General features: G+C 33.3%; 1 protein-coding gene and 1 pseudogene across 1 annotated transcript; one reads left to right on the plus strand and one right to left on the minus strand.

The window, feature by feature from the left end:
- The first annotated feature begins 4,892 nt into the window (after positions 1–4,892).
- Positions 4,893–5,393, plus strand: LOC149557713 (pathogenesis-related protein PR-1 pseudogene; annotated as a pseudogene).
- A 1,240-nt stretch (positions 5,394–6,633) lies between these two features.
- LOC149557714 (LOB domain-containing protein 11-like) lies at positions 6,634–9,017 on the minus strand. Its single transcript, XM_089786047.1, has 3 exons — positions 8,929–9,017; positions 8,669–8,839; positions 6,634–7,055 (listed from the first exon to the last, which is right to left on the minus strand). Exons 2-3 carry the CDS (start codon positions 8,837–8,839, stop codon positions 6,759–6,761), a joined length of 468 nt encoding a protein of 155 aa, XP_089642173.1. The 5' UTR covers positions 8,929–9,017; the 3' UTR covers positions 6,634–6,758.
- Between the last annotated feature and the right edge of the window lie 17,380 nt (positions 9,018–26,397).

The raw sequence follows: 26,397 nt of genomic DNA on the forward strand, positions 1-26,397 counted from the left end.
GATATTAACTAGGAGGGGAAAAAAATTATACAGTACCAAATCAGGGAGAGGGGAACAATGTATGTGCAAAAAGTAGGAGGAGATTTTGGGGAAAAGAAGCAAAAATCAACAGGAAATTGGGCATCAATGGTCATACCAAGTTCCTTAAATTATTTCTTTTCTAAATCACATTCTCCATGTTTAATGCTTTGTGATGTAAATTTCATTTTTAAAAAAAAAAACGAAACTAGTGGAAATGTTGGATTGCATTTTTCTTAAAATCCAATAAGTGTTTGATCATCACATGTTTCTTAAAATCCATATACATACTGAGTTTTGGATTTATTGTCATGAATCTTAATATAGTCATAATATCATAAGAACTCTATAACCATTTCTGCCATTGACGGGTTAAACTATTTGATATATGCATATTCCAAATAATTTCTTACATTGAGGTCGTGCATTTAAAGAATCTGGTGGATTTAGGTGCTTTTCATGCTACACATTCCAAACCAAATAACAATCATGGTAAATGTGATGAACCCTTGCACAAGTTTCTTGATTTCACCATGTCTAGACCAAACACAGACAATGAAGAAGTAAAGGAGATATTGCTTGATATCACTAGCTAGCTGAAGTTCCTGATGAAACCTTAAAAACACCTGACCTTGTCGTACAAAGTCTACCTTATTATCTCATTGTGCATCCAAGAATAACGTATTCTTGCATATCTAATTTGAATCATACTTATTAGCAATCAATGTTCTTGTGTTTTATTTTTATATTGGTGAAGGTAGGGGATTTTAATTAAACTATTACTATTTATATATACAATGAAGCATGTGATCTTATTTCAATTCCTCACTTAAAATTATGTCAGACATTCTATAGAATTCAATCATGAGTACTTACTTAAGGAATGATATAGGTTAGTTGTATTGTACGAAGCATATTAACAGTTGTGATACAAAAATTAGGGTGTTATTATTAGATGAATTGATTCAGGGGAATTAGGAAACTCCTATATCCAGTTGAGGAAACCATATTGGGGAAAGTAAATGTCTAGTTTTTGTGTTAAGGGAGAGTCATATACTTAATTAGCAATTATGTTTTAGGTTATTATCATCATCCTAAAGTGGATTCTCATATTTATTGGTTTTCATGTGTCCCTTGTTATGACAAGATTCCTTACATGATTTACCAGTTGTCACTGCCACAAACTCCAATTGAGCATTTTCTATAGAACAAAAACATATAACAAGTACTTATTGTATACCAGAACTAGAGAAGGACTTTCATTGATAGATTAGTTTTTAATATTGTAGAATTATTTTTTCTTTCTTGCCTTCTCACTAAGAGTATTTATTTATGTTGTTAAAGATAAACAACTTCAATTCCAACATGGCATAGTTATGTCTTGCGTAAATGTTCTCTGAGTTAATTGCTAAGTTCATTATTTGTGTTGGGTTTGAGTACCCTTATGGTTAGGTGAAATGTGGCTATAAAAGGGAAGAGTTAGAGATGGATGTATTATGTTTTTCTTCTCTTTACCAAGAATGTTGATTGAATGGTCTTGGTTATGTTTTAGTTACATCTTTAAGTTTAAATTTGGTTACTTTAAAAGTTTGACCAAGCTATTTTATTGTAAGCATATGTGTGGACAGTTCAAAATTTAGTTTGCATATGAGAAGAATTCAAACTACATATGGTTGTATATGACACATTTTGATGATGCCACATAAAGAATTTCTTATGATGTTTGTCTTACATGTGTTACATGCATATATGAGGGTTATGATGTGAACTAGAAACATGGATGATAAATTTCTTTGATTATGATATGATGGACCTAATTATGTTGTTTTGTGAGTGTCTGAGTGGTTTTGAATAGTATTAGAACATGACTTATTCTAACCACAAGATTTCATTACCACTTTGGGTTTTACCTATTTAGACTATCTCGTTGTTGGGCTGAGTATATTTCATTTCAAGAAAGATTCTTGGGAAGCTGAATAACTTCATGGTAGGGTGGTGAAGCACTCCTACAATATTCTCACCCTTGTGTTCATTGATACGTTTTGGAGCTTCTGTCAAATGGTTGACATTATTAGCATCATCTTGGTATTCTAGTAATAGAATTGTGGTTTCTTTTAGACTTGAGCATATTTCTATATATCAATTTAGTTAAATTTAATGATAATTAATCAACTAATGTTGACTGGTCAATATTCTAATGACTTTGACTCTCCTTGACTTCCACATATTGTGGGGATTGTTGATGTGGCATTGGTTTTGCATGGGTAGTCTTTACACATTGACACTTTGTAGTATTGAATTTTGGTCTAGATTTGATCCCATATTAGAATTGTAATTTACAACTAGTACTTGCATCTTTGAAGGGTGCAAGGGTTATACAGATAGCATTAGATATATTAAATGATAACATTGTATTTTTACTATAGAAAGTTTGTTCATAATATAGTTTGTTGTGTACTAAAATATTTGATGCTTGAAAATTCCATTTTTATTGTTCTGTAGTGAAAAATAGTTATATTTTTTAAGAGTCATTCTACTTAGGTGAGATTCCTTGATTTTCTGTATAATTGTATATGGATTATTTTTCACTTTAGAGTACCTATCAAATGTAAAATAGTGTTGAATACAAGGACTATCTGAAGGTTTTAATGTTAATATTGTTGTTAATGTTACTCCTTGAATCTCTATTTTAAAAATACCAATTGTTGTCTTCTATAGTATGAGTCCTTGTTCTTTGATAGGGATTCTAAGATTTGAATATATTATTGATGCAGGTATGTTAAATCCCACAACCCCTATGGGGATGGTACTGGTAATTATCCTTTTCGTTGAGGTGTTTTATTGTTCAGTCCTTTTTCTAATGAAATGTGATTCCTGTACTAGATGTTCCTTGAATATTCATGTGTAGCTGTTGATGGGAACAGCACATACTATGATCCTCAATTATTTAAAGTGCAAAATTTTTCACTAATGATAATGTATAAATATGTTACCTGGAACTTGTTGATATGGTTTCATTATAGTGACATGTTTTATTCTCATTTATATAATGTTTAGTGATTTCATGTAAATGCACTATAACTATAATATCCTCATATTTTGTTTCTTATCTTAAACTCACACATTTATACTAATTAAATGCCAATACATTTGAGCTGATTGCACATAAGTTATATGGAATAACATTATTCATCTAATTCATATTATCCCAAGATAACAAGTAAATTCATGAGTGATAAGATAATAAAACACATACAAAAATTAAATTTACTTAATTCCTCTTTGATCTACTCAATCAATCAATCAATTAATCAATCACCTCATATATATTTATCATTTGCATAGCTTATAAATCACACATTAAGGAAAAAAATTAAGTTTGGAAAAAAATAGTCAATTTTGACAACTTAACACTTTTAGCTTAAAGGTTAGTCCTTAATATGTGATTTGCAAGCCAACCATATATTTTCATCTCCCCCTTCTCTGTTCTCTTCCTTTTTCTCTTTGTCTCTACAATCACTATTTTTTCCTCCTCATTTTAATTTCTATCAATTTTTTCACCTCTCTTTTACTCCTCTCTCTTTCTATTATTCATCTTACTTACTCTATCCCCACCCGCCACTTCTCTCCTTAATCCCACTCATATTTCACTATCCCTCTAAATTTCATTTCCCCCCACCCCCCCACCCACCTCTCTCTCTCTCTCTCTCTCACACACACACACACACACACGCACACACACACACACACACACACACACACACACACACACACGACTAATTGACAAACATATCCAATACTCTCCCCATAACTATAACTATTTCATTTTATTCCCACAAAACTTGTGTCAATTACCACCTCTTCTACTATAGCTTATAAATTAATGAAATCATAATACATAGAAAAGTAAATTTTCACGTTTTTTCTTAAATTAAACTTTACTGTCTTGTAATTTGAGATTATATTTGTATTCTATTTAGATTTAAAAGAAATTAAAATTATATAACAAATTTACTTTTCACATACTATGTTGAATCCTCAAATTCATAAAAATATCTTTTATGGTTATTTACAATTCTTTTATGAAGGATTAAATCTAAACAAAATGAACAATCATCACACATGTTAAAAAAATAGACAAGAAGTAAAGCTAATTTCTTATTTCCCAAAATCAATACTTAGGATATGTCTCTATTAAACATGGAAATCATTCAATGATCAAGATTTACCATCTTCTAAATCTACATCATCTTAACCTGGATCGAAACCTAAATCTGAGGGTATGCCAGACATCCAACAGGACAATACGAGCAGCATAAATAGTGTCAAAGATTATGCAAAAACGTGTGCTTGTGTTCAATACATAATTTATAAATATTGACCAGGTGAAATAGCAATGTTTGACGGTTGGCGCATGCGTAAAATAGGATAGTCGGCGCATCATATCAGACTCGTGAATCTACCAAAACCCGTCATCGATATTGCTAATGTCTAAAGCAACTTGTATTTTCAGCCTCCGCCACATTAAAAAGTATCAAACCCGCATCATGTTTAGAATTGTAAAACTTGTGACTTAAGCCACTGTTGAAAGAGGTGCAGAGCAAGGGCAGCGGAATGAAAGTATTAACCGTAGAGGTGAAGGGATCAATGCTCACAGCCATAGGGATAAGAACCACTCTCCTCTTTAGTAGGTCACACAGCCAAATCAATAGTTTATTCCAAACTTATAATTATTCAATGTTGTCCCTCTATATAAGAGGAAATTTGTTGCAGAACATTTTCATATTTCCATCTCTCTCAAAAGTCAATATCAGTTCTTCTTCTCTATCATTGTTATTAGTTGCTATTGAGGGATCGAAAGTTATAATCTGATTAAGATGGGTCGACTTTGCGAGCTAGTTATTATATGGTTGGTGGTGGGCTTATTATTATGCAGTGTGGAAGGCTTCTTAAGCAGCTCGGATGCCAGAAAGCAATTCCTTGATCCGCAGAATGTGGCGAGAAAAGCTGTTGGAGCTCCACCCCTGAAATGGAACAGCACACTTGCCACTTTTGCTCGTGATTATGCGAGACAGAGAAGAAATAACTGCCTTCTGGAGCATTCTGTAGGATCACCCTATGGAGAAAATATATTTTGGGGCAGTGGCCCAAAGTGGACACCTCTGCAGGCGGTGAATGCTTGGGTTGATGAGAAGAAGTGGTATGTCCATGCCGATAACACTTGCACGGGCCCAGATTGCACACATTATACTCAGATTGTGTGGGCAACAACTGAAAGAGTTGGGTGTTCTATTATCAAATGTAAGAGTAAGGACACATGGGTCATATGCAGCTATGATCCCCCAGGCAACTATATTGGCACTAGGCCTTATTGATTGGTTACGTTTAACTAGCATATATTTTGCATTTGGGAGGTTGGAAAATAATTTTTTCTAATATCTTATTGGTTGTATGGCGAAGTAGAATAATGCTGCTGTTATTGAAGGTGACACTTTAAGCTTAAGTATAGCAAGTATATATCTTATCCATTTGCATTAAGGAACGGGGATAATAATTGTTTCTAACATCTTATTCGTTGTATTGGGAAGCAGAATAATGCCACTGTTATTATGGGGAGCGATTTAAGCTTCCCCTGATTTGTTTGTTAATCTAGAGATCAACGTCTTTTATAAACCTTTAGATTGACAATCAATTCTGCAGCCATTTGCATTTTCTAAAGATGCCATTTTTTGAGTACAGATATATATTACTATACCTTACACATTGACGTTAAAAGTGGGATTGGATTTATCTTGTTCATTGCGTTAGAGAAAATTTTAGCGCCAACATAATTTCTCTCTGCTACTAAATGATGCGCCACGACTATTGTGAGATGCTGTGCATATTTATCAAGCTACGGAAGGTGTTTCTATTCAAACTCAATATCTAATTTATGTAACTTGCATAAAGAAATAATGATGGTTAAATATCTTTTAATCTTTTAAAGTCTTTTTGAAGGTATCTTAAAATATACGACGTGTGATTTGAAACTTTTAGAGTGCATATTGATAAATAATAGTCATACTTCAGAATTATCAACTTTAAAATTAATTGTAAAATCTAAATCAATTTCTAAGTGAAATATTTCATGTATCAACATATTCAATTCAAAATTCAACAAAAATATCAGAATTAACTAAATATTAACTAAATTATGTGTAACAAAAAAATCAACACTATATATTAAAATGCCTAATTTGAAGAGAAAAATTAAAAAAACATCTCCACAAATTTAATAAACAAAATTTCCATTCTACATTAAGGAGTACCACTCACAAGCATATTGATGCCACTACTAGACAAGTAGCACATACACCCCTTGATTAAAAAAAAGAAAAAGAAATAAAAACATATTAATACCACTAATTGATAATGGGGCACTATGACTCTGATTTGTTGAAATTGTTTCAACCTTCACTTTGCCAAAATCTTCTTAGAAGAGAGATAAGGTTTGATCTTTCAAAGCCGGCCTCGCATAATCCCACAAAGGCCATTAGAAAAGAAATTGAATACAAGCAATAGAGCTAATTAACTATTAGTCTTAAATTGCATACATTAAATTGCATATTTATAATATCAGTCCATGAAAGCCAATGTATATCATCCAAGAAAATCCGTGATCGATGAATAAGTTGAGATTTGATTTGAATAAGTAAAGCTATTTCTATTTGTGTTGTACAATTTATTCATTTGGGCCTTGATTATGTGTGGAATGGATATTCCCACAACTGCATTGGATCCATTTCATCTGAATTTGGGATGTCACATATGGAGTTATTTATACTTGTTGCGGTGATGAAGGGTGGGAGACCTGCTTCTTGCAAGCGATCGTTGAGAAGCTCCAGTTGAATATTTGCTAACTGAGATTGCAATTCTGAGACTTGTTGTTCCAGCTTACGGATTGCACCAGCACAACCATACACTGGATCTTCAATTCTCACACTTGCTTCGTATATCATACTCGATACAGCATCACCTCTCTTCTCTACTGGTAATTCCTGTTCATCGATGACATTGTTCCAATTAATAACAAGATTAAGAAACATGAGGCTTCTACAGTCCATGAATATGGATCTAATTGTTCCCATGCTCATTTCAAATTTGGGATTATTCATAGTAGGAGATTCTATATGGAAGACAATTCAACGTTATTAAAATAATTTCTCAGCGATGTGAAATTCAATCTATTATAATAATAATAATATGTAAATTTTGGTAACAAGAGGAGGTTATGATTAGGAGGGACCAATGGTCAAAGTGAAGCACACCAAAGTGTTTTGTTTCTATTTTTATATATCTTTATGTATAAATAAATGAATGAATGAATTACTTTATATATATAGCAAGTCAAAGAAGAATTAATTATATTAAATAATAGAATATACAACTTCTAATTGATTGAAGATTGGTTGTATACTTTTTCAATACAGAATTTATAAATGAATAACAACACTTATGCATGTTGTTGATGTTGCCACAATGTCTCAATAGAGGGTTGGCTTTGGTGAAGTGATCTTTTCTTTTGGCATGCTAATGGGCTTCTTATTGTTTTTCTAAGGTTTAGAAGTCCCAACACTTGTTGAAGGTTTTGCATGTGAGATACCATGCTAAATGGACTTGATCTTGAGAGAAACTCTTTGATTAAGCACATTTAAGTTAGAATAGTATTGGAATGTGTGGCCTTCTAACAAGTCCTAATACTTCACCTATATGAACATTTCCTAGATGCAATGAATGATAAGTGGATCATTTATTTTCGTAAGTGTGTGAAAAGGTCACTACTAATGAAATATGGGTCCAAAAACTTAACTCAAAAGCCACACACTCGAATCGTGATAGAAATATCACAACTTGATACATTGGATAAAATACCCCTTTATCAATTGCTTAGCTAAAAGAGATATATAACAATTGTTTCATTAAGAACAACACTTGTTAAAGGTTTTACATAAAGACTAGCTAGTTCAGTGGGCTTGCTTGGGGGAAACTTTTGATAAAAGCATGCTTGATTTGAAATAATATCAGGATTAATTTTCTTTTGGAAAGTCCTAATACTTCACCATTATGAGAATCATCTAAATGCAACGAGTAAATAGACTATATGTACTGAGATGTGAATCACTATTCTTACAATATATGATCAATGAATTTGACTAAAAATAATAAAAATAAATCCTAGCAAAAAAATCATAAATTCAACTATTTATTATGTAAAGATGAGATAAACATTTGTATTTAGCATATTTGAATTGAAATAATATTGACTTTTGAGATGTCCTTATACCTTACCACTATGAGAATCATCTAAATAAAACAAACATTTTCATAAAAGACAATTCATATGAATCAATTACTCATTAAATTAAATATGATTCAATAAATTTGACTAAAAATAATAAAATCAAATCTTAATAAATACTATAAATCCAATTACTTCTTAAGGATATTATGTGAAGATGAGACTAACAATTGTCTATACATATTAAAACAAATACATATTATGGATAATATGTGAAGATGAGATTAACAATTGTCTATACATGAGATTAACAATTATGATTCTGATTTCTCAACTGTTGTAACACGAACTCTGATTGAGATTTTTGCTTACATGAAGTAGCTTGACAATGTTGGTGACCCCATATACTCTATGCACAATCACGAACTTTCTCATATCAGTGGGAGGAAAGTAGGGAGCAAGCAAGCATTTGTCTGAGCATTTCTTACGTTGAATCCTGCATGCACCACATGCAGGTGCAGAGCCTTTTACGTCTCCCTTCATCTACAAACACATGAACACTTCTTCGCCATTAACAAAATGAATTCATACATTCAAAACGATCAAGTTGTAACATATATGACAAGTCTCACCTTTTAGTTAGAATAGATCGTCCCACAAAATCTCACTGTGATCATGGAAGAGCAAAGAAGGAATATTCAGAATTTATAGATCATTTGGCACACAGAATTGAGTGTTAAAACAGCTTATATATATTTTTCCTTTGACTTGAAAGAACGTGGAATTTGATATCAACATTGATGACCCCGGCGGCTTGCACATTTCTAATTGTATGCGTGACAAGGAAAATAATGGCATGAAAAAGCTACCCATATGCCAGATATATGGCAAAGAATTAGCAATCAATATTTTCTCTGACAAAGATGGATGGATTTTTCAAACCGTGGGGAGGTTGAAATTTGAGGCAAAGTGAGACGCCTGTGTTGATGGGAACATCTGAAAAGTTCACACGAACAATGGGGCCTGCAATCTATCCTTTTCCTGCCTCATTTCACGGGCAGAGTATCTTTTAGACGTTCACGCAAAGTTCATCATCCTTGACTTTGTAAGGCCATGTTTTTGGGTTGCCAAATTATCTTGGTTGGACACAACCTAGGTCACATTCATGGAACAAGATAAAGTTTTGGGAAAAAATCTATGGAGGTTTTAAAAAGTTAGTTGTATGAGGTGAGGTGTAAAATTGTTATTGGTTTTTAAATTATTGAAAAGTGTGATATACAAGTAAAGTGTTAGAACGATGACCATCAAGAAATTGTAGATTCTTTATTCAAAGTTAGAAAACCAACAAGTTGTTTTGTAATTTGAGACATTATATTCACGGATTCATTGAAGGTTAGTTGTATGAGATGAGGTGTAGAATTTATATTATCTCTTTGACTATTAAGAGTGAAGACCATCAAACAATGGACGAGTCTTTATAATATAATCTTACTATGATCTAAATATTTCAAGTTTAGAAAGATGACATATTATGTGATTTGGCACATTTATGTTCATGGACATGATAGAGGTTAGATGTAAGAGACAAGGTATAAAATTGTTATTGTTTCTTTGATAATTGAAAGCATATTATGTAAGTAAAGTGTTATAGTAATTTATGCTCCAAGGGTTCACCACTTAAATTGTTGGTTAGTGGCAGTGTTGTCATCACCACCCAGGTTCAAACCTTTGTTGGGCAATTGTGATTGTAGGTTTGTGCCTTTATTGACCTGATGTGGTTGTGGGTTTGAGCCTCAACTTTGTTATATAGGGATGAGATCCCCATTTCTGGTCACACTGATTCATAGCTCTATTTTAAAAGCATTGCATATGGATGCAAAGGCTATGTCATGCCATTGATATTACTTATGTTAAAAAAAGTTTACCTAGCTTTTATTTAAACACATAGTAATTGATTATCATGTCACAGATGTTGGTTCACAACCCAATGTTTTCAACATCAAGCAATGGTATTCTAGGCTAGCCATGTGTGGCATTTTATTCTATTTTTTAGTATTCTACAAATTCTTTTATACAAAACTTGTGATAGAATGTGGCTAGATAGTTGTTTACATGTATTCTACTAGTTGTACATGATGCTTATGGGTGAGGAAGTATTTATGTTTAAATGATGTTTTCTTTTAGATGGTGGGAAGGGTTTTTGATATTAAGGGAAGGGATTGGTTAAAATTATTTGTTGTTTGTGCTTCTTTGGTTGTTGTTAATGTGTGGCATTTGAAGCCCACCTCTTTTTGTTGTTTTAGGTAAGCCCCCTTGTTTTAGCTACTTTTAATATAAGAAAACATCAAGGAATGGTAGATTAATTGTTGTTGTATAACTTTCTTATGACTATATATTTTATTAATGCGATCAAGTTTCCACAATCCATCATAGTTTTGTGCATCAGTTTCTGGATTAGATTGTGTGACAATTTTTACCATCAACGTTTCGAATCACACTACGTGATCCATCATCAGGATGAGAGAGCAAGAGATGTCAAACAAAATAAGTGGCAGATTTAGCTTAGACAACCCAATAAAAGAGAACAAGAGTAAGGGAGGGCACAAACTCCGAAGTTGAGCCCCAAATATGGGGCTCAACTTCGGAGTTTGTGCCCTCCCTTACTCTTGTTCTCTTTTATTGGGTTGTCTAAGCTAAATCTGCCACTTATTTTGTTTGACATCTCTTGCTCTCTCATCCTGATGATGGATCACGTAGTGTGATTCGAAACGTTGATGGTAAAAATTGTCACACAATCTAATCCAGAAACTGATGCACAAAACTATATATTTTATGTTAAGAAAACCACCATATTTTACAATTTTACAGATTTAAATGTTGAAGATAATTTACTTAGTTTTTACTTTTAAATCCATCTCAATAAGTACATGATACTTGTAGTGTTATGATATGGTTAATAATCATATAATTTTACATAGGTAATCTTGTGGAAGAGATAAGCGTGTATGGGTAAAAATACAAAGCTATGTCACCTTCTAGTCTGACTTATTGAAAAATGATTGAATTTGAGCATTTCTATATAAAAATCAATTTTGTTCAAATATATTATCTAGATAAGTTCATTCTAGCTAAGTTGTACATGGTATCACACTTTTCCAATGGAAAATTTTATTAAATGCATTTTTATACTAGTTTGTCTCCAATTACTAAAGAAATATAATTGTATTTCCATTTGTTTTTTATTATACATTAATTGTAATGGTTTGAAAATGAAATTTTTTCTCAATTCTCCTTAACAAAAATATGGAACGTAGTCTTGTTTTAAATGTTGAATTTATAAAAAATTGCATTCAATTATACCCTATAGGCATATCATTTATCTATCAAGCATCAATAAAAAAGGATATATAAGAAATTATTTGTAGTCTTTAAAAACATGAAGAGAAATTTTAAATAACTTAAAGAGAGTGCTCATCATCCTTTACTATTTCAAGTACTACTCATTCTATCTTTCATTCATAAAATTTTTAGTATAGATATTCTAAAATCCTCAATATTGCACCTACACAATATTGTTTCTTTCCTATTTTATTAGACATAAAATTTGTCAAAAGCTGGAACATCACACACTAATGCTTAATTTCTAGGATAATATTAACTTTTCCAAACTTAATTTCTTCCTTAGTATGTAATGTTTCAGGGTGACCATTTATTTGTACCTTGTTTAACATAAAATTTTAAAGTACTTAAACATACAATATTAGACTCTCAACCCTTTTTTTAATGCTTGACATATGAAGCTATCACAGTGTATAAACTAATGATTATGAATCATTCAAGGCACATAAGAGCTCCTAGAGAACATGATATATATAAAATTTAACATGGTTTTAAATAGGAGAACACGGTTTCATCTATCTATCCTTGTTGAAAAATATTATATACTAGTATAGATATCTTAAATAAATCTATCTAAAGAAATGCCAATAGATATCCGCTATAAAATTATTAAAATTTAATTTAGTACATCCAAAACTATTTATATTTCCTTTGATCTTCATTTACTTTTTTGCACTAATCTAAACATTTTATTTTAATTTCTAAAACAACTAATGATTTATATCTCTTAAGTTCCAAACATTAGAATTTTAACAAATATTTAATGTGGTTTTTATTGAGTTATTTAAAAAAAAATATTTTGTTTATAATAAAATTAAAATTTTTGACATATCAATGGTTGTCAAATTTAACCATGAAAGATAAACATTAACATTAACACACTCACACCATCCCACTTCACCCTTTCCGCCATTGTAGAATGCCTATCAACATTAATGATTAAATTTTAAATCTTGTTAAAATTAAAATATAACCTAAATAAAAGAATTGAATAGAGCATTTCATATGCATATTTATTGTTCCACTAATGTTTACCATTACATGAATTATAACATAGTAAATATCCAAGGCTATTATAGAGCATCAACCAATGCGCCTTTGGTTTGTCAAGGTTGTAAATAATAGGGATTATCCTAAATAGTCATAATATATTTAAAATTATATACTTCCATCTTAATTTTTGAGTATTGTAGGAAATCCTTAAACCTACTTTTAAATTCTCTTAGCTTATAATTATAAAATTTTTTTTTTTAGATTGTGTGTTAAGTTTACATTTTCAAGTACTTTGTGTTGACATTTACATTTTTCAATGTGGTTTCTACAATACAAATATTAAGATGTATAATTATGTCTATCTTGTTTTTAAAACAAATTGGCATAATCACTATAATTTTACTAATAAAGAAAAATAGATAGCGATAAAAAGGAAGTTTCTTTATGTATGACCAAACAAGAGATTTAATCACTCACCTAGCAACACAATAATGTTAAACTCAATACAAGGAGAATACATGATTGCAAGGATAAATCAAAGAAAGTGCATCCCAATGTGAGAGAATATCAAAAAGAAGTTCACACTTGTATAATAAATCTCATTCAAAATCATATCAAAATAAAATTTTAAAGACTTTATAGGTATCAATAATCCAAAAGGAATTTTTCCTTAAAGATTCAACCACGAGAACAAGACTTGTGTAGATTTGTAGAATAACAAGAAAAATTGTCAAGGCATTAGCAAGAAAGTGTCCTTAGCAAAGAAACACACCAAAAGGAACATATACAACATGTTTAGAGAAATAAATCTATGAAAGGAAAAAATATTTCAATAGGGAAAAAAAAATGTAAGATGTTGGTCTCAAATTGGTTTTGACAATTGAGTGTCAACACACTTCAAAATTTTTCTTAGAACACTTTGATGCTGAGTATAATATAGTTGCAAAGTTATAGTATGTGTTGAGCTAGAAATTCATCAAGTGCCGAGTCATTTAGATGCTGAGCAGATAGACAGTGTTGAACAAGTTTCAACTGGCAAGTGACTAATAGATGTTGAGTCACTATAGGTGCCAAGCAAGACACAATTTCTATAGGTGCCGAGCAAGACAATATTCCTATGTGTGCCGAGCATCAATAATCAATAAGTGCTGAGTAATGTAGAATTAGCATGAGAGTTTGTGCCCTCACAAACTAAGATGTAAACTATTTTTGAGCTGAAAAAAGATGAATCTTGAAGGATCTAAAAGATAAGATCAAATCTTTTTAATTCCCTATGAAATCAACATGCAACCAATCAGAAAAATGGAAAGAATTGAGTGGGAAAGATAGATGAATCTCAATCGTAGATTCATACCTAACCCTAAGTCACGAAGCCTTTTTAAAGAGGTTGAAACCCCATAATTTAGTGTTGTATGGAATGCATGAGAGAATGCTAGTGAAGTTTGAAGGAAAGTGAAAGGGGTGAGAAGACTTAGAAGAAGGATAACATTTCAGTATCAGTTAGTAGAACAAAGTATCAACACTTCAAATAGAATCATATTAGATCAAGAAGGATCAAATCATAATAGACAAAAAAAAAGATTTGAAATTAGTAATTGAAGATTGTAAGTTATCAGGTCAACACATTCTACTATACATTCTAGCCATTGTATTAGGAGAATGAAAATCCTATGAAGATAGGTTGGTTTAACAACCATATTATAAATCCTTTAATAGGGTGACATTCCAAGTGAATGTTTGTAAATCCTTTAGATAGGTCACTTTTAACAAGGTGTTAGAGCCTTTAACAAGGTAGGCCTTTCATAGGGCAGACATTGTTCATGATCAAACTTTGTAACTTTGACAAGTTACATATTGCTATAGTGATAAGTTGTGGGTGTCATCCCCACCCCAGTTTTACCTTCTCATTTTGGAGGGTTTTTGGGTGATCAAATATTGTGTTGTCTATTTTCATGCATGCCCTCACTTTGATGTTAATTAGCTATGTTTCATGCATGTATTAATTTTAGTTAAAAGTTTTATAGCTTAAAATTTTGGTACTTTTGATTCACCCCCCCTCAGAAGTATTCTTCCCACTCTTATATTCCAACAAGTGGTATTAGAGCCAAGTTTTTACAAGGAGAAGCCTTACATCTTGAAGAAAATATATTGAAATGGAGGTCCACAAGCTTGGGTAGATTATAGAGAATCAGGAGAATGAAATACGTCTCATTCTACATTCACTAGAAGAAGCTAGGAAAGAATTGAGGAAATCCATAAAGAGAAGAAAAGAAATTGCCATAGCTAAAAATGATACATAGTACAAGGATATTGACACCTCAAAAGTGTTTGCCAACGGAGATTCTAAGGAGTTTGATGCAGAAATTGTAGACCAGATGGAGAAAAATAGAGCTCATGTAGAAGACATCAGAACTCTCAAGATTGAACAAGAATCACAAGCCATGATGCTTTGTGAAGTGATTGAACAGAAGAAGAGAGCTATTGAAGATAAAGCCATGTTAGAAGAAGACAAGAGAAACCTTGATCAACTTATTGGAGGAAAAGTCAATCAAGCTTGCAAGAATTTCCAACATGCAGCTAGACACCCTAAGCATTAGTGTAGTTGTTTAATTTCGTAGTGGGTTATTTATTTTTCCCTATATTGCTAGTTATTTCCTACACTTTTAATAATCTTGCTTAGGTTAATAAAGCATGTCTTATTTAGAAAATGGTTGCGAGGTGTCACCTTCCTACATGTGAGCATCCATTAGCTATCTTAGCAAGATACTTTTCTATTGCTCCTCATTGGTTGGTGTTGCCACCTCCTCCCTCTTCCTAGTCTATATAAGCATGCTACCTAGCTTGTATTTGTGATTGATTTCTTTTGCATCCTCTTAATGCTATTTTGCTTCTAGCATTTGCAGTACTCTCTTGGAGACTAACTATATGTTGCTATTTTGATTTTGTATCATTTGCATTCATAGTTTAGATATCGATTCTTTGCATAAGTTTTTTGGGTTATCAATCTTTTCAGATTCTAACATGGTATCAGAGCTTTTCTATGTGTAAGAGTAGATTTTAGTTTCTTTATTTGAGAGATTTGGGGGGACTAATAAATCTTTTTGTAGTTTTTTGAAAAATGAAGTATGCTCTTCTCTTGCATCTTTGAATGGTCTTAAAAATTAGAAAAGTTTGACAAAAATGTTTTGAATCTCTAGAGTTTCAATCTCAAATTTGACAACCAACTTGTATTTTTGGAGTTTTCAATCAGTATTGCAAGTTCCAACATGCTATTCATGAACTTAGGAAGCTAATTCAACATTTACATGTCATCTTTTGGTTGTTGGGGTCATTTCTTGGTTTTTGGAGCCATTTTTTATTGTTAAAGGCATCTAATTTACACTATAGCTACATCTTCTATACATCAACAAGAAAAATACTTTTCAAGTTTTGTTTGCAGCACCAAAAAACCATCTGGGTATCTTTTAATTTTTGCATGCAATCTGTATATTTTGTAGAATCGAGCATGGAAAGCTACAGCTATACCCTTCTCCATTGGGAGTCACAGATTTGAACATAGTTTTCAAATGCCTCATTCTTGCTCATACAGACTCTAATTTCAATGATTCTTGTTATGACCTTGGATATTTTTTTGTGCTCTATTAACTAGTCAAGTTGTGTTTTAATTTTCATGCAATTTTTTTTAGAAATTGCAGATTCTTGGCTGTGACTGTGCACAATTCTTATTTTGAAAACTTCAGAGGATCATAACTTTCTCATACGACCTCATATTGAGGCAATTCTTTTTTTGAAAGTACATTATTTTTTAAGTAGATCGTAGTGGTGCTAATTGTTTTCTTGATTATTGTGCCCAAGTTTCACTTTAAGAATATGCTCTTCATGAGGGTTTGCAATGCATTGAAATGAAGATCACTAAGTACTTCTTTCTAGTGGTAGTTGTAAACACACTAAAATAAAATGCCAAATAATATTTCTTTGTGGGGGTTCTTTGATTAAGTAAAAAGGGAGGGGCATTTTCGTGGCTAGGTTCTCTTCTTTTTAGCTCTTCTTCTCTATATTTCTTCATCATGGATCAAAAAAATATCCCCATCCAAACTCCATACAATTACTTTAAGTGGAAATAACAAATGAAAATTCACTTAAGGAAAAATAGATTAAATAGGATAACTATGGGACTTGAAACTAAACCTAATAAAGATGAAGATAAGCCTAAGTGGTTTAACAAATGTGATGAGGCATTTGTAACATTGTGTTTGTCTGTTTCTCCTAATTTTTTATTTCACATTGAATCTTTGAATACACCAAATGAAATATGGTTGAAGTTAGAAACACTATTTGGCAGACAAGATTCAATGAGGGGTCATATGTTGGAAAATGAACTAATTAGTTTGAGTCTAGGAAATTTCAACACAATCCAAGATTTCTTCACTAAATTGAAGTCACTAAGGTTGTAGTTAAAATAATATGGAACTAAAATGAAATATGAACAACCAATTCTTAGTATTCTCTCTAAGCTAAGTTCAAAATATTATGTGTTTGTCTCTACCTCCTATGCTACTAAGGGTGCACTTGGTACTCAATTCACCATGCCATCTTTAGATGATTTTGCTATCAATCTCACTTGAGAATAGGACAAGCTAATCTATATGGGCACTCTTAAGTCCTCTAAGTCATATTCCTTGGCTACCAACCAAGGCACACAAGAACAAAAAGGACAAAGTAGTAACAATAATAGTAAAGATGAGAAACAAAATAATAGCAAGGAGAAGAAGGATCGAGTATTGGTTGCTTCAAAAGCAACTTCCAAGGCAATAAGCCTAAGAAAAAAAATGTTAAATGGGCATATTGTAAAAGACCTAGTCATGATGAACATAAATGTTTGAAGAAACAAATTGATCACTTGACATACATTCTTGAGAAGAATAATATTAGTGTTCCTAAGTCTATAAAAAAAAGTTCTAATGAAGGGTCTAACAAAGAAAAAGAAAAAAACAAGGGGAAAGGAAAGGGTAAGGCCCTTGTTGTAGTTGCTTCCTCACCACCCACTTGGGTTCTTGATTTAGGTGCTTCGCACCACATGGCTTCATCCAAGGAAGAAATTGCATCCTTGGAGCTATGTGCTATGCCTACTATTTTGATGGGTGATGACACTCCTATTGAGGTGTGTTGGAGAGGGTTTATTGATGTGGGGGATGGCACATTCCATGATGTTCTTTATGTACCCTCATTATCAACTAATCTCCTATCAGTATACCAAATCACTCACATAGGTTCAGGCAAGCGGGTTGAGTTCACTCCTGATTTAGTGGAGATATGTGAGTTGCACAATGATTCTATAGTTGGACTTGGAAGAGTAGATCATCAATCGTGACTCTATCTATTTTCTCACTTTGTTCTTAATCTTCCTTCATCTATTTTGCTCACTCACTCTAATGATGTGAGTAAATTATGGCATGAGCGATTTGGCCATCTTAATTTCCTCTATTTGCATTAGCTCAACTGGTAGAGCATGGTCACAAGGTTTCCTTCAATTCAATTCTTAGGTAGTGTTTGTCAAGGTTGCATTCTTGGTAAGCATCCTAAAGAAAAGTTTGACAAAAGTAAGGCATGGAGAGCTTCATAGATACTAGAGTTAGTTCATAGTGATTTGGCTGGTCCATTTCAGCATCCTTCTTTTAGTAGGGCTCAATATTTCCTCACATTCATTTATGACTTTTCTTGATATAATTGGGTGTACTTTCTCAAACAGAAGTGAGAGGTATTTGATCAGTTTTAGGACTTCAAATTTTTTGTAGAGAAGCAATCTGGGAAAGCCATCAAAGTTTTGCACACAGAAAATGGTGGTGAATATGTCAACCATTGGTTTAAAAGATTTTGCACTTTAGAGGGGATTGATTTAAAACATTTAGTTCCATACAATCCTCAGCAGAATGGTGTTGTAGAATGGAAGAATAGATCCTTGAAGGAAATGGCAAGCTATATATTTTCACTCTAGATCTCTTGCACCACATTATTGGGTAGAAGCCATTAACTATGCTTGTTATATCCAGAACTATGTTCCTTACCAAACCTTGAAGGGATTTACTCCTTTTGAAGCCTAGAATAGTCAGAAACCATCAATTAAGCACTTTCAAGTTTTTGGCTCTTCTACATTGGCCCACATTCCTATAGAGAAATTTAAGGCCTTAGATCTATAGAGTAGATGTTACATATTTGTAGGTTATCTTGATGGTGTGAAGGGTTATCGATTGCTCCACTCTACTACACATGAGTTGTTCATTGAAATGAGTGTTTATTTTGAGGAGGCACCTTCAAGCTTCCTTTCTATCACTTCTCCAAATCCTTCTACTTTGACATTGGAGTCACTTGGAATACATGATAGATCTTTTGATGAGTTAGACTCTCTAGAGCTATCTTTTACCTCCACTTTTGATGCAAAGAGTGATTTAGAGGACTCACCTCCTTCTTCTCCTAGTCATCATTCACATGTTGATGATACTCCTCTAGATTCTCCATCTTCTAGTCCACTTTAGGCAAGATAGACCTTACAATCTATAGTTGACTGGGTTGGGGATCCATCAGGCACTAGGAAAACTCACTCACAATTCTAGGATGCTCCACATGTCTTCATTGCTACTACCTCAGATATAGAGTCCTTTCATGAGGCTTCTAGTATTCTAGAGTGGGATGCAACTATATAGGAAGAGTATAGTTCCTTAATGAGGAACCACACTTGGGATCTTGTCCCTCTTCCTAAGGGAAGAAAACTAGTTCAATGTAAGTGGATCTATTGGACAAAATTTGTAAGCTTTTCTAGGGGTGCAGGATGCTTCATCTTTTGGGGGGGCCTCTTCCTCTCACTTGGAGTCCTAATTATTTTTGGGGGTCTCTTCTCTCTCTCTTTTATAGGTACCTCATTAGGCCTGACTTGCTAGGACCCATTTTTGCATCCACCTAACCTTCGCTTATGGGGTGGTGTGTTAGTGTAATTTTTTAATTTTCTAGTGGGTTATTTATTTTCCCCTATATTTCTAGTTTTTTCCTACACTTTTAATAATCTTTCTTAGGTTAATAATGCATGACTTATTTAGAAAGTGGTTGTGAGGTGTCACCTTCCTACATGTGAGCATCCAGTAGCTATCATAGGAAGATACTTTGCTATCTTTAGTCTAATAGATGGTTGCTCCTGATTGGTCAATGTTGCCACCTCCTCCCTCTTCTTAGTCTATATAAGCATGCTACCTGAATTGTATTTTTGATCGATTTCTTTTGCATCCTCTTAATGCTATTTTGCTTCTAGCATTTGTATTACTCTCTTGGAGACTAAGTCTATGTTGCTATTTTGATTTTGTATCATTTGCTTTCATAGATTAGATATCTATTCTTTGCACTAGTTTTCTGGGTTATCAATCTTTTTAGATTCAAACACTAAGCCAAATGATGAATGCCTATTATGAGTTGAATGTCAAGGACATTGAGATCTCCATACTGAAGATGCAAAATGACTTGAGAAGAGAGAATTAAATTGTAGAAAGCTTTAACAAACCCAATGAAGCCATCAAGTACTTTAAATAGCTAATGAAATCACCAAGATTCGATAATGACACTTCAGGACTAGGATATACCAATAGTGAAAAAGGAGAGTCATCCAAGACTACATAAGAAAGAAGTGACAAAGGTAAGAACACAAAACCTACTTCTCATTTTTGTGGTAAAAAGGGACATACCTCTAATGTGTGTAGGAGAAAAAATGCCAACCATCATGACAAACCAAAAAACATAGGTCATTATCGCAAGTGCAATAAGCAAGGGCATTAGGCACATGACTGTAGGACTAGAACCACTAGGACACCAAGATTTGAAGGTCACTACTACAATTGCAAGAAGTATGGACATAGAGCTTTTGAATCCAGATATAAGCCTATGTGGACATCAAACCAACTAGCAAAGACAAATAATCATGGACATCACTACAATTGGGACTAGAATACTAGGCAGAGATGTCACTACTATCAAGAGTATGGACACATCCCTGAAAACTGCATAAGAACACACTTTAGTGGCCACTATAATAGGTGGTTGAGTTAAACCACTTGTTTTAGCTGTCTAAAGATTAGACACATCAGTAAGTATTGCCCAACTAGGTTAAAGGCACCTAACTTTGAGTTTAACAAAGGAAAAGGAAAGGTTGATATTGAACACATCAGAGGAGAAATGAATAGAACATAGAAAAGAAAAGATGTAAGCAACACATCCAATGGAGTGATCACTTCACCTAAAAGGTCAAGTGGTCAAACTTCATCCAACTAAGAAAAAGAAGGTATGTGGGACTGATATTTAAATGTTTTATCATACATCAGTTCCAAGCCTAAGTCAGTATTGAAAAGGATAGATCAGCATGAATAAAGATGCAAAGTTAAATCTTCAAAATTTTCATATTGTTGCCGAGTAAGGAAAGTTGCCTTCAGTTGTCGAGTAAAATCCTAGTATATGCTAAGTTGTCTGCCAAAGTTAGTAGAAGTTCTGTTAGTAGTGGATGCTGAGTAAGGGGAAATTCCTATTGAAGCCAAGTAAGGGAAACTCTAGTGTATGATGAGTGATTGGAAAATAAATGGAAGCTAAATGAAACAAAATAATATAGGAGCCAAGTTGACAACTATATATGTACTAAGCATTAAATGCTATGAAATGAAGGGTATAAGGTTAAGTTTTCAACCATTTTTCATCATCGTGCACATAGAGAAAGAGCAAGAAGAGTGTAAAAATGGTTTCCAAGTAGAGATTGAAGATTTTGTGAAGATTCCAACCAAGATTCAACATCATTTTGATGATTTAAGGTATTTACACTTGTGCCGAGCTACGCAGTTAAGCAATTTTTATGTCTTGAAACTCTAGTTTGAAGAAATGGCATCTAGCTCTAGGAAACCCTAGGAAAAGGAGTTGTTTGAGGTTCAATTGTTTAGTAATGAAGTCAAACAACTAGATTTTAGACCAATTCCCAAAGTTTCTTATAAGAACGACCCCACTGGAGCCTTATCCATGATTCCACCTAAAGTTGTGATGGTGCAAGATGTTAGGAGATGTTATAACTACAAGATAGGTCCAATTGGTTATATGGAGATTAGGGAAGCATACAATAAACTTTGTGAGAATGAGGTATTGAAAGAGGAGTTTCAAATTGTGTAGAGGAAGGGCTTAACCTATGCCCTAGATTTCCCTACAGTATTCAAGATTGAATGGATTAGATTTGTGCTAAGTAGAATCTATGTCGGATGCCTATGGTTAGAAGATGGACCCATTAAACTATATAAAAGAATTGTACATAGAGTAAATGGGTACCCAACCCTAGAACAAACAATAACCCTAAGGAGTGATTCTAAAGAAGCCATAGAGAAGAACAGTAGGACAAAGTGGAACAAGAGAGGGATGACTATTGATACCATCAAGGATCCTCTTGTAGAATTTACTGTTACAGTCATATCTCAAAAATTCTACTAGTCAAACTAACTCAAAAATATAACTTGTATTGTAGTAGACACATGATACAAAATTGTTAAGAAGGATCATACTTATGATCTAGCTAAACTGCAACTACAATAGATCATGGAGAATATAGGAGCCATAAGAAGAACCAAGGAAGCCCAATGCAAATTTGGAGTGATTTTGATATGCATATTATTTTATGTATAGAATGAATTCCCCTCTTATGGAAAGGTAAGTTGGAAAACAAACAGGTCAATCATAATATAAGTGAGTGAATACATAGAATAGATGGGGGCAAATTTTGAAACTATAATGACGAGCTAATTTGAAGCCTTTAAGAAGTCAATGAAATAGAGACTAAGGATACCTGTCTCTCTTGTTGAACAACATATTAATGACATATGTTTCTTAGTAGACATTGATTTTACTTACATCCAAGCAGCAGTACCAAGGGTTAGATGGCTAAGGCCACTTGGTTATGAAATCAACATTAATGAGACATCTGCAACAATAAGAACATTGCTAGTAGAGGATATTGAGCAAAGTGCTCAATCCTTTGGCACTTATGATGTTGTTAGATCCAAGGTGGACATGGAATTGAAAATAGCTTCAACCCTAAAGAAAAAGGATAGACTAGTGAAAAATCTCAAGGAAAAATTTGGTGAAGGGATAACAAAAGGTGAGGATGATGATGAAGAGGCAAATGAAAATGAGGAAGAGTAGGATCAAGGGCAACTTGCATTGAACGAAGGCATGGGAGAAGATGTAGAAGAGAAAGAAGGTGCCGAGGAGGAAGAGGAAACCAAGGAAGAACACACCAAATGAAAGGAAAATAAAAGAAAAGCCACCACCAAACTAGCTACCAAGCCCAAGAAAGTTGCTAAGCCTAGCCCAGCAAAGCCTACCACAAGAGCCACAATAAGGGAGGCCAAGGAGGAGAAAAACAAGAAGGCCAGTAAATAGGGAAGTCCAACCAAGAAGAAGTTGAGAAGAAAGTATGTTGCATCCCCTAAATCAGATGAAGAAAGAATATAATTAGATGATAATGGCCAATTAAGAGTGGTAAGTCACACCACTAAATCTGATTTAGAAAACATATGTGATAAAATTATAGATAATGCAGATTTGTTAGGTTTAAAAGGTATTGATTTTAATAAGTTGAATAGATAGGAGTAGAATATGGTTGAAGAGTCAGTCTACACCATGATGGGAAAGTTCAAGAACACTCCACTTGAACTTGACAATACAATGTTAGGAGTTATATTCAATTGTAGAAAATAAATGGCATTATTGCCTCAATATGGAGAAAGAAATAAGAGAGTCAACATTGGCTCAAGTAATGCCTGAACTTACTAAAGGGAAAATTAGTAAGGCAAATAAGAAGCATGGGAGAAAATTTGCACCCAAGTATAGAGTATTCAGTATTCTACAAAATAAAATTAAGGATGTAGTTAAAAAGTCTACACAAATGTGGAAGTTAATTTATGGCCTCACAACTATGAAAGAAGAAGAAGCAGATCCCTTTGAGGGAAGAAATAATGAAGAGGAAGAAGACAATGATAAGGAGGAAGATGTTACAATAGAGAAGGAGACACAAAAAGAAGATATGGAAACTGAGGAGGAGCAACAACAAGAACAAAGTGTGCAAGACACACAATTGCCACCACCAAGTCCTCCACATGTAACTCCCACACCTGTAGATACAATAACTATACAAGATGTTCCTAACAATTCTGGTCTAGAAACATCAATCCATTGACTATAGAGGATCTCAAAAAGATCCTTTAGTAGACTACACTACAAGCTCAATTGTGTACAAATCTAGTCTTGGTGAGTGTGGAAGAATTGAAAAAGGTTGTAGTAGACATAACAAGGGACAAGGTAAACCCACAAGAACCACCTTCTCATATCCCAATAGTCACAAGTGGATAACCAATAGTACAAATAGTAGTAGACATATCTATAAAGGTTGACTCCATAGTTCAAGTCTTGATGACTGAACAAAAGGCACAAGGGATAGAGGAGGCAGAGCCTACAAGGTAGAAAATAAGATGGATGGATACATATATCTCTACAACACAAGAACAAGGTGAACCCCCAAAGATTACTGCAATTGACTAGCAAAGAAGTAAAGAGAACAAGGAAAGTCCTAAGGAGAAGGAGCAAGAGGCAATATAAACATTGATAAAATTTCCTACAATAAGGACTCCAACTAGAACAACACAAAATCTAGGCACTGAGGCAATACCACTACAAATATCTGCACTAGGCTCGAGCTCTACAAGAGTAGCAAGGGTACTTCATTATGGAGACCCTAAACTAGATGATGGCATAGTCATTCCCAAGTATGACTATGAAAATATGAACATTGATCAAATAAATGAAGTGAAGAGGCACTTAAGAGGAAGAAAAAGAAAGAGATGCTGAGAAATGAGTATAAAAAAAGGCAATCTTTGATTGAAATAAAGGACATATTTCTAGATGCTTTTAGCTTGCAGGTACCCAATGAAACCAAGCCTATTATGGAATAATTATCCAGTATAGTGGACCACGTACAAAATGAAAACCTTGATACTAATGCAAAATTGTTAGAATGGTCTAAAAAGAAGTTTCAAATAAAGGTGAATGAAAGAATATCAAGTGAAATAGCACTTTTCGAAGTTGAGCTAGCCAAGAAGGTTGAAAAGGTAAAGACAGTACTTGAGAATATATTCCCATTATACTCAAAATTGTGTGACCCATCAATTTTCACACAAGAGACTAGCTTACAAATAATGAGCTTGGAGAGGAACCTAAAGATATCAAGTATATAGCTACCCAAGGATCTAGCTCAAAGTGGGAAGCATTTTCAAACTATGCTTACACACAAAAGGAACTCGTTGTGCTTATAGTAGATGAGGCAAATGCAAAGGCCAAATTAATACAAATTCAATCTGCCATCACCCCACACATGGAAATTTTGCAGAAAGAATTGGCCTATGTTAAAAATGTGTTAAAGAAAGACCCCAATCTTTCTACAGTGGAAGCCCTAGTTCACCCTGCAATAGAGACAACAATCCAACTTAAATCACTGCAATGGAGGTAAATACATAATTTTTTGCGAAGCATTCAGTTAATGTATAGAACCCTTTGACATAAGTATCAAAAAATGGGGAGATAATTACAATAAAAAGGGGGAGATAAGAAGATGAATTTTAAGGAAGAGAATAGATAAGCCAAAAGGAAATTATAACTACAACGGAAGATGTGTTAAAAGGGGGGGTAAAACTAGAGTAGGGCAGATAGAGAGAGAATGACAAGAAAAGATAGAGATGAAGAGTATCAAAATCAACATGAGACAAATCTAGCATGAGAAGTTGTGGATACAAAAATGGCACATCAACTTAGGGGAAGTTACAAATTTTGAGGTATCTTCACAAAATTTTGAACAATTTTTGAAGCTTTGTATATATGCTAAACAAAATGTATATTATACTCAAAGAGATTAGATTCATCATGTATAGTTAAGTGTTTTTAACACTCATATTAAAGAGGGAGATTTTTGGTCTTAGATTGGTTTTGAAAATTGAGTGTCAACACACTTAAGAAATTTTCTTAGTTGATGCCAAGTATAATATAGTTGTCAAGTTACAGTATGTGCCAAGCCAGAAATTCATCAAGTGCCGAGTCATTTAGATGCCAAGTAGATAGACAGTGCTGAGCAACGTTCAACTACTGAGTGACTAATAGATGCCAAGTCACTATAGGTGTCGAGCAAGACAAAATTTCTATAGGTTCTGAGGGCCAATAGCACACCTAGCTCACCAATCCACCTTGCAAGTGTTAACACAATGGAAGCAAACATAAAGAACAACAACCAACGGAGGAAGTAGAATAAAATACTTTTATTGATTAATCAAGACATGGATAGAATTCCTATGTGTGATGAGCATCAGTAATCAATAATTTCCAAGTAACTCATAATCAACATACGAGTTTGTGCCCTCACAAACTAAGATGTAAACCATTTTTGAGCCAACAAAAGATGAATCTTGAAGGATCTAAAAAATAAGATCGAATCTTTTTAATTTCCTATGAAATCAACATGCAACCAATAAAAAAAAGGAAAGAATTGAGTGGGAAAGATGGATGAATCTTAATCATAGATTCATACCTAACCCTAAGTCATGAAGCCTTTTTAAGGAGGTTGAGACCCCATAATTTAGTATTTTATGGAATGCATGAGA

The sequence above is a fragment of the Cupressus sempervirens genome, chromosome 5 (genome assembly GCF_028749045.1).
Source record: "Cupressus sempervirens isolate cs-2001-9-10 chromosome 5, ASM2874904v1, whole genome shotgun sequence".
NCBI classification, from domain to species: Eukaryota; Viridiplantae; Streptophyta; class Pinopsida; order Cupressales; family Cupressaceae; genus Cupressus; species Cupressus sempervirens.